Source organism: Cyprinus carpio, chromosome B8, assembly GCF_018340385.1.
Source record: "Cyprinus carpio isolate SPL01 chromosome B8, ASM1834038v1, whole genome shotgun sequence".
NCBI lineage: Eukaryota > Metazoa > Chordata > Actinopteri > Cypriniformes > Cyprinidae > Cyprinus > Cyprinus carpio.
In genome coordinates, this window is record NC_056604.1 from 12473985 (window position 1) to 12484014 (window position 10030).

The window sequence follows — 10030 nt, forward strand, 5'->3', positions numbered from 1 at the left end:
CTTCGGTCCTAATCTTAGGGCCCATCCGTGTGTGGCACCAGTTTCAATATGCATGGCTGCTGAGATAGAGGAACTCATACAAGTTGTGAGGTTCATCTTACTTCCTGTTAAGCAAGCAAGGCAAACAAAGTAGACCGCCCTTTGTTGAATGAACTAGTTTTCAAGTGCCTTGTAGGCTTCAAAGTGTTCAGACTCGGCTTTTACAATTATTTTGACTCCAGGGACTCATCTCAGAACAGGTACTTTAATTAAAAGGATGTAAAGAGAAAAATATGCTAAAACTTGTTGTAGTTTATCTTGCATTTGGAATTTATCTTGTAGTTTATCTTGCATTTGCACAACATACACGATGTTGGTTTAACTGTTTGAATGCAGGCTTGTTATTCAGTTGCAACCTGATATTTGGTTCCAACTTGTTGACATTTTAAGTAGATGTATTTAAAGTAGACTCTTTTCTTCACACTGCGTTCCATGATGGTGAGAAACAGAAATAATGTGTAGAGTAAATATAACAGATTGTAGTGCATAAGGCGTCTATTCAGTATTAAGGTGAAAACTTAGTGTGCAGTAGTTATTTAGTGGATTTCTGAAGCCTAAGATATATAAAAATTGTATTTATTGCTTTTTAAAATAATTGGTAATGTAGATTTTCAGTCATCGTAGTGGCTAAAATCGTTGCAGATCTATATATGGGAGCATTGCATGCTGTGTCTCAGAGACATTTCTCAGTCATTATTAAGCAGATATATGCATATATATGAACACCGTTTGCATTCTAAAGAATCATTGACGGTTCAACCTTTTTTTTCAGCTGCATGTAGCTCAGTTCATGCCTGTTTTGAAACAATATGACAACAGAAGTGAATGACTGGACACACGTCATCTTACAGTATGTTTAAATAAGCATTTATTATCTTATATGTAACCACTATAAACATGAATTTATTCTAGCTCCAAAAATAATGAGAACACACAACATCATAACTTGCTTTTTTAGTTTTTGCTTGTTTTATTACAGCAATTGTTGTTGATTATCCTCCTTTTGGATGGTCTATTTTTGAGATCTAATGATATAGTACCACTAAAGGATGGATATACAGTATGTTGTTTTTCAATTACAGGAAATTGCCACTTCAAGAACCATATATTTACATTGTGAGGTGACATTCCAGTGCCCTGAAATATCCCACAAAGTTTTCAACTCATTCAGAGTTGGACAGAATGGAGGGTGCTCACGACAAAAGAAGGTCACCGGCTGCAAATTACGAGTATAAAGTGGAGCAGCGTGCAGTGAAGCACAGAGAAATCAGCCATCGGAATAACACGACATCATGTCGCAGTCCCACGAGAGATCTGGACACAAGGTGGATTAAAAATGAACTGCATCGCAAAAGACAGTTTGAGTTCTTCAAAAGAAGACCAGTGGACCATGGCACATATGCACTGTTATCTGCAGTGCCAAGGCACAGATACTCAAGGGAAACCCTTCATGCATCAGACCATATGACGCAAACCTTAACGTCAATCAGACGGCCCTTGATAACAAGTCAAAATGTAAAGCTCCAGAGAGATGGCATTAACTTTACAAAGCAGGTAGAGAGATTATTAACCAGGTCTTTGGCCTGAGACTGATTTATCACCAGTTTTATATTTCTTAAATATTTAAATTAATTTACAAAACCCAAAAACATTCTCCATAAATTCAAGACTTTAATGACATCCTCTATAATAACATTGAAATCAAATGTCCAAATCCCAAAGACAGTCTCCACATCTCCAATGAATGATGAACATGACCTGAAATCAGATGGATGGGACGTACCAGTCCTCAATTCTATTCGGCTTCATGGGAAAATGAAAAAGGAACGAGGTTAGTGGGTTTTCTGATGAATAACCTCCAACCAAGTCATGTCTAACATCACTTTAAATTAATCAGAGACATGAATACTTAAGTTCTACTTACTGTAATAAGTAATAGTGAGATTAAAATTTCAAAACATACTAGTGTTATGCACTGCGTGATGTTGGAAATAAAAATAATAAATTTTTCAAAGTGTTAGGATGTGACAAAATGATACTTGACAAAATGTTATAATATTAAAAATGTTATTTTGTGTTTATAATTCACACAGTTCTGCTTAAAGACATCACTCAGCTCTCCAACACCCAGAAGACATTGCAAACCACCAGCATTCAGACTGAGTGAGGCACATTACATTTACTGTATATTTTAAAATGAAAAATGTAATCATAATCCACCTGTTTTATAAATATTAATGCAGGATTATGAACTTTCTTCCATCAGGTCTGGATTTGTTACCGTCAAAGAAGCAGTAAGAAATCTGATGCTTGTTTAAAAACAAATAGCTAAATATGGTAATGTTGTTTCATTTATTAAAAATAATAATACTTTATATTCACATTCCTTTTGTTTTTAGGATGTACACCAGTTGGCTGACTATTTAGAAGTATGACAACCCATTATATTTATATTTAAAAACACCAGCTCTTCCTGACTGATTTTAAAATATGTTACTGATCTGAAATTACATCTTTATGCAGGAGGCCTTACACAGAGAAGAGGCTCTTAAGAAGAAGCTGTCCAACCTCCAGAAGAGCGCCGCCACATTACTGCACTCTACAGAGCTCCTGTGGAAGGTACATTAGTAAACTACTTCCTGCTGAAGCCCTGCACCATCATTTAGAGCCACACAAGCACCTATACATTATGAAATCTAATCAAAAACACTGACCATGTGAAATCCTTTATACAGACTGTCAGTTGTTCTTGCTTCCATTGAAGCACAAGATGATCTTTGGATGATTCATAAATCTGCTGAAAAACATGATTATTGGGTTTTGTGGAGTTCATACAGCTCAAGCTGTGGTTATTAAATCAAAATGAGACAAACTATATTCAAAGGCATTCTGAAATTCATGGTCATTACTGATACATTAGCTATGCTGTCACTCTGCATAATACTGGCTTCTTCAGTTGCCGAATTTCCTGGTTTGGTCACAGCAGTAATACAGAGAGAGGTTGGGGGATGGTCTTGTGGTCGCCAACATCCAGCTCTATATGGCTCGTTCAGAAAAAAACAAACAAAAAAAAAACAGAAAGGTTCTTTTTCTAGCTCACACATACAAAATGGAGAGCAGTGTAGGCGTCAGAGAGGGGTTTGTTTGCGCTTTTACAATGCTTCAAACTTGCCCATCATTCAGACTTTTTTATTTTTCCATTTTGAGCTCATTCTTAATTTTTCCCAAGAGGCAATATACTATAGCAATCAATCTAGAATTATAAATAATAAAGGTTGTTTGCTTTTTACAAAATGCTAAGGTGGCAGTTATAAGACAGGATGTAATGCATGTACAGAAACTGAAAACTCTTGCTTCAGTGGTTCTCTCTATCTCTCTCACTGACACACACGTACGTTTCCTTTTCCTCCCACAGACACGCTGTGATGAGGACTTGCTAAAGAGTAAGATTAAAGCTTTGGAGGCCCAGCTGCAGGTTTGCATCAAGGTAAGACTTGCAATGCTGCATCTCTGCAGCAACACCAAACCAAGCTGTGGTTTGTTGTTTATTTTTTCTGCTTTTATTTTGTAAAATAGCATATTGGTTTAACTTGGCCCTTGATAAGTACAGGTCAAAGAATTGAGAAACTTTTTGACATAGAAAGATAAATGCTGTAATTTGTCATTTTCAGAAGGTTCCTCAGGATGGAGTGAAAAAAGTGGTGTTAAAGATGGAAAAACAGAGGGAGGAATATGAACAGAAGGCTATGAAGGCTATTCACAGGGCGGAGAATGAGAAGGCGGATGCTCAGAGTAAGATGGAGTACCTCCAGGTAAGTAAACAAATGCCATGGTCAAAGTCATAATAACAATCATAAAATGTAATACAAATCACCAACATTACCTCCATATTTATCACTGCAACACGCACTGGGTTTTTCTTTTAGAACGCCTAGCTGTGTTCCAAGAATCCAATTTTCATTCCCACTCTTCCCTTCCACCAGGGGGCGCTGCAGACAGCACAGGCAGAGTCTGAGCATTGGCAGAGGCTGTGTGAGGAGCTGAAAGAGGGTTCGAGTCAGCTGAAGAAGAGGCAGGATGAGTGCACTGATCAGATGCTACAGCTGCAGGGTCACTTGGAGGTACACCAAAGCCACTGTAATAGAAACCATCATGATAGTATCAAAGGACATGAGTGACACATCACAGATTTTTGCAAAAGATGACAAACCACAGGACCCTGCTTTCTGTAGACCCCATTATAACTACACTGAAATGTATGGGGGAAAAAAGCATGTCATTTATATATGTTGTGTAACTGAGAATGTGTTTGTGCAGCGTTCTGTGGAACAGGAGGAGATGCTGAGGAAACATACTGAATCTCTGCAGCAGGAGAGAGCAGAGCTTCATTCCTTCATCTCAGAGCTGGAGGACGAGAACCTCAACCTGAGAGAACATCTACAGGAACTCACAGGTGAGGGAAAACTGACTTCACATTCATTCAGATGTTTAGAATTTATGGAATATACAGTACTATACTGTTAAGGAGTTAACAAGCTGTATTTCTTTCAACTCTCATATTTCTTGCAGTTCGATATCTTTATTTATCTGTCTCTCTTTATTATACACACTCACAGGACACAACCATGAGTGGTGGAACAATAGCACAGAAATACATGAAGACGCTTCAGGACTGGAGCAGCTCCTGCGGACAGATAACAGCACAGCGAGACAACTGAGAGAGACTGAACATAGACTCAGAATGAAAGAAAAAAAGGTCTGAATCTGAAATTCAAAATAAGGCAAGACACTACAGGCAAAACCATTGGTCAATTTTGGGATTTTGCTTCCATAACATGAAATACACATATAAGTATTATTTGATTACCTTTTAACTATTTTCATCTTTCAATATTCAGTATTTCAGTACATATCTTTATTGGCACTTTTGCTTTAAGTTTACATTAAGCAAACTTAATGGTTTTGTTTTTATTGAATATAGAGGGTTTATTCATATACCCTTTGCCTGATTTTTGTATTTAATTCCTAGAAATATTAATTAAAAATTATTTCTATGGAGTATTATATTGTATTAATATATATATTATATATATATTAAAAACATAACTGTAATATATCAACAAAATGAAAACATTATGAGGCTAGATTTATCCAGTGTTCAGATTTCAGTTGTGATGATATGATTCTGTGTATGTATGTATTATAGTCATGCCTCATTTGCATTTAAACATTAAGAAATCTTGTAATACAAAACAGTACCTTAATGTACTGTAATGACTTATTTAATGAACACAGGGACGTATGGTGATATCTATTACTTCTTTCTTTCTCACCTCTTCTTTTACCTATTCACCTTTGGTGTCTTGCCTTAAACAAAATAAATTACTAATAAATTATTACATTTATATATGTATATAAATGTGTGAACATTTTAGAAGCTGTAGAGTAGCAGTGAAATTCAGATCATACTTGGACTGTTTTAGGGGGCAATAAAATAAAAAATTAAACCATCAAAACAATTTTTGTAAAAAGTATGTATACATTAAAATAAGACATAGTTTAACATAGTGTTGTCTTGATGGCCCGGTTGCTGTGGCAGTGCATGGAGCTGCAGGCGGATCTTGAGGCCCTGGAGCAAGAGTGTTACAGCTATCAGTCCCGACTGACCCAATGCAGAGAAGAACTGAACACACTGACGACACGCCAAAACAACAGCAGGGTGAGACTCTACCAACATAGCATCCATGCATGACTAGAAGTCTAGTTTCAGCCTGGTTTTCTTACAACTTTGAATTTTTAGTTTCTCAGATGAATATATTTTTGAATGCCACATATTCTGGCAGCTGCAGTGAGCCGTTTTAAAAATGAAGTTGGTTAAGATCAAGATTCTCCCCACTTTCCTTTGGTTTCCATTAACGCCATAAACTATTTTCCACCCTCATCTCCCTGAACAGAGACGAAGTTGTGGGTCCTGGCTCTGTCTGTTTCTCTTCTTACTGCTCCTGATGGTGGTGGTGGTGGCAGCTCTGTGGTTGTATCATCCACCTGCCAGAGAGCAGCTCCGCCAGTTTTACTCTGTCCTGGAGGAGCGTATGGAGGACTACCTCATCCAGACAGCTTCAGCACAGCATGGAGCCTGCTTTAGACCTGTGTGATAAGAGCAAATAGCAAAACCAAGAGTTTTTGGTTTATATTTATTTTTTATTTTACATTTGTCATTGATTTTTGTACATAAATGTTTTTTTAAAGTTAGCCACATATAAAGCCTTTATTATTTTTCTAAGAATTTTCATGGTTCTTTGTATTAGTATCGAAAACAGACCAAACTGCCTGTGTAAATACTAGTATCATTTTACAAAACAAAGATGTTAGGATGAATTTCTTGTGTCTGTATCTGTGTCTGTATTGTACAGTTTATAACTGATTATTGGAATTCAAAACGGTACTGTTAAAGAATTGTTTTAGATTAAGCCTGAAATAAATTCACTGTGTACAACAAGACTTGCATTTTGACCTTAGTATTAAACATGTAATAGGCCTATTTCTATTTTGATCTGCATCTCTTTTTTTACTGAACGATTTCATAAGATAACTGCCAGATAGGGTAACGTAAACTTCTTTCAGTTAGCACTCACTGAGGATAAAAGGACAATACTGTCGTGTTGAATGGCTGATAAAGCACATTGTCATGACAGGTCACTTTCTTTAGCGTTCCAGACTGACCCACACATTAATGGAGATCTGACACAGCTTGTTTCAACACATTCACACACTGCCCCTCCCCTTGCCCAACACTACTTTTTACCATGGTTTCCTGTGTAAAGATAACCAGAGCCCATTAAAACGTTCACTCCAGCCCAAAAAACTGTGATAATAGCTTGACAGTCGTCATACAGGGTGAGTTATTTTAATATGCTTTACCAGAAATGCATTTGTCTCATAGATTTAAAATTATATTTCTGATGAATTACAGCTTTTTACATGATGCAAAAATGGAAGTACAATGCCACGGTGCGACACATACAGTATGTAGCTTTCTGTAGGCCTGGGGTGTTTTAACATAAGCTGGCTAAAGACATGGGCTGTACAACAAGATGATGGGTTTATTGACATTATTTAGGTTTATTAAATTATACAGTATATGCTTTATACTACTATCCAAAAAGACAAATAAGTGGTGTTGTTTTGTAAGATTAATGAAACTTTGTTTATTTCTAGGTGTCCTGATTAAATGAAGTCGTCTCTTTTGATATGTTTTGTTGGATTATGTTTTTGGACTTCTGTAATGTCACTGAAGATCTGCGCCTTCAACATCCAGAGCTATGGGGAAGCAAAGGCCAGCAATAAGAGAGTTATGGCGATTTTGATAAAGGTATATAGATTATTAGGGAATATGATTAGCATACCTGAGTGTCCTATGAATACAATGAACAAAATGGCTTATTTTAACAAAGATACAAAGAATATTTGAGAATGAATAATTTTATAAACCAATAAATAACATTTTTTGTTTTAAATTTGTAGATAATTTCTCGCTGTGACCTGAGTTTGATTCAGGAAGTTCGAGATTCTAGAGGCGAAGCTGTATCTGCACTGTTGATGAACCTAAACAGGTATATTCACAGCATTTTACTGACACACGTGACTCTCAATTAATGTATAATATAATAATGTTTTCATTTTCCTTCTTCCAGATTTGACAAATCTCACATTTACACACATTTAGAGAGTAAAAGAATGGGGAAGAAAACATATAAAGAGCAGTATCTGTACATTTACAGGTAATGAGACTTTTATAATGTGTGCTATGTCACTAACACAAACACAGTGTAAGTGATCGTCTGTCAACATACCTGAATTTTGCAAACACTAGGAGTGATGACGATAAACTTCTGTGTTCACAGAAAAGACATGCTACAGGTGCAAGAGCAATACCAACACCCAGAGTTCAACGAGAGCACAGTATTCACCAGAGAGCCGTTCATCATACAGATCCGTTCTCCCACAACCAGTATGTCATAAACGTTCTACAGAGCATTGCTAGCACCTCCAAATAAAATAGCACATTATATCTCAGATACATTCATATTGAATCTGACTGGTTGCATTATCCTACAGTGGTGAAGAACTTTGTCCTTATTGGTCAGCACACCTGTCCTAAGAGTGCAATGAAAGAAATGGAGGCACTCTATGAGGTCTTCCAAACAGTCAGGAAGAAATGGAAAACTGAGGTACACAGAATTCATTAGATAGAATGATAGATTGTATATCCGTTCCTAGATTATCTATCATTTGTTTTTTACCTTTCTTATCTAGAATGTGATGTTTCTGGGGGACTTAAATGCAGCTTGCAGCTATGTTACCAATAAAGGACTGAAAAACGTGCGTCTCAGGAGTGACCCAAAGTTCCACTGGCTGATTAGAGATGAACAAGACACGACAGTGCGGGAAAAAACACGCTGCGCTTATGACAGGTCTTACTTTCTTATAGCAAACCAATCAAGTAACTACAGGAACAATAGAGTGCTACAAGTATGACATAATTTCAAAGGCCAACCCAGTGGTTACATTACTCCAGTTCCCTAAGATTTTTGTATTTACTTGGATTCTTCCAGAAAACAAGCTCTATTCTAACTCTATACTTTCACATTTTGATCACAGAAAAATAAAGTCACTAGAAGTAAAAAGCTAAAGTTAGGCTATAAACAAACACCACCACCACCATCTACAGGTTTGCGTGCGAATGGTTTGCAAGAGTGTGATTTTAAACACAAAGAGGCTTTAAAAGTGGACTAGTAAAGTTGCTTGTTTCCAGGTTTAAGGACTCATTCCTGCAGCACTCTGTGAAAAGCCAAATAACTATTACAATTTTACAATGGCATACCAGTCTGTGTTAGATAGTCTAATAGTAAAATCTTTGTGAAAACCCCCTTTAGGATTATTATTCATGGCAAAGAACTCATTTCTGGAATAGTTCCGGAATCTGCTCAACCATTCAACTTCAAAGAAGAATTCAATTTATCTGAGGGAGAGGTAAACAGTATTGCAAATCAGAGTTAATTTATAAAACTGCCTCAAATGTATTAAAAAAATGTTTGAAATTTCTTTCTCTTTTTTGCACCTAGGCTTTGGAAGTCAGTGACCACTATCCTGTCGAGGTGGATTTGAAAGCAAACCATCGCTACCTCCTGCGCCATGAACTGTGAAATGAAAAATATCTGTGAATATGACCTACAAAGTATCAATTCTAATAGTATATAATTATTTGCCTGATACTGTGATAATTTACTGGTTCAGTGTAAAATACTGCATGTGCATCGTGTACAATTATTACACACATTTTGTCATACAAGAAAACACCAGCGGCAGAAAACATAAATGATGTTTAGAGGCTTTGAACTGATAAAAAATGTGAATGGATAATGGAAAATCAAAACTTTTATCTTATATTTTATTACGCTGTTTCAAGATAAACACGTTGAATTCTACACTATTTATGGCATTTTTTTTATATCATTCATTAATATTGTATATACAAATTATTTTTAAAATAAATTTTGGATTTATGGTGGCTTGGTGCTTTGCTACAGTGTCCTGTTTTGAAGTTGCTATAGTTGAGATTAAATAATAAACGCAATGTCCTCATATTGCCAGTCTCACCATTATACCTGAAATAAAAATAAAATAAAATAAAATAAAAAATAACACAATTGGACTAAAAGCCACAAAACTAAAAGGGTCATGATTTGTCATGTTGCAAGTTTTGATCAAGAGGAGTAAAAGCTATGCTCTTGTGTTCTTTCATTCTGTAATGTCACTAAATAATTCACACTATAAAATCGACTAAAACACATAGCACTACAGTGGCTCACTAAAAAAGAGACCTCTCAGAATGGATACCGAGTATCCTGTTCATTTTAAAAACATTTTAAATTTTCTGATGGAAAGCCACAGCAGTGTTTTGAATAAAATGACTGTGTGACTCATGCGG

General features: G+C 36.1%; 2 protein-coding genes across 3 annotated transcripts; both read left to right on the forward strand.

Moving 5' to 3' along the window:
* Nucleotides 1–58: 58 nt before the first annotated feature.
* LOC109086942 (TRAF3-interacting JNK-activating modulator) lies at nucleotides 59–6538 on the forward strand. 2 transcript variants are annotated; one of them, XM_042729773.1, is made up of 15 exons: nucleotides 59–239; nucleotides 812–889; nucleotides 1122–1593; nucleotides 1762–1870; nucleotides 2133–2202; nucleotides 2306–2333; nucleotides 2439–2468; nucleotides 2563–2658; nucleotides 3455–3526; nucleotides 3711–3851; nucleotides 4023–4160; nucleotides 4357–4492; nucleotides 4656–4795; nucleotides 5639–5758; nucleotides 5994–6538. In XM_042729773.1, the coding sequence occupies exons 3-15, from the start codon at nucleotides 1222–1224 to the stop codon at nucleotides 6192–6194; spliced, it is 1653 nt and encodes a 550-aa protein (XP_042585707.1). In that variant the 5' UTR covers nucleotides 59–239; nucleotides 812–889; nucleotides 1122–1221; the 3' UTR covers nucleotides 6195–6538. The 2 variants fall into 2 exon arrangements, with proteins under 2 accessions (XP_042585707.1, XP_042585708.1); XM_042729774.1 differs by lacking the exon at nucleotides 812–889.
* A 144-nt stretch (nucleotides 6539–6682) lies between these two features.
* dnase1l1l (deoxyribonuclease I-like 1-like) lies at nucleotides 6683–9607 on the forward strand. The gene is made up of 9 exons (XM_019101290.2): nucleotides 6683–6936; nucleotides 7258–7411; nucleotides 7564–7652; nucleotides 7734–7820; nucleotides 7944–8050; nucleotides 8158–8270; nucleotides 8356–8513; nucleotides 8976–9072; nucleotides 9165–9607. Exons 2-9 carry the CDS (start codon nucleotides 7271–7273, stop codon nucleotides 9243–9245), a joined length of 873 nt encoding a protein of 290 aa, XP_018956835.1. The 5' UTR covers nucleotides 6683–6936; nucleotides 7258–7270; the 3' UTR covers nucleotides 9246–9607.
* The last annotated feature ends 423 nt before the right edge of the window (nucleotides 9608–10030 follow it).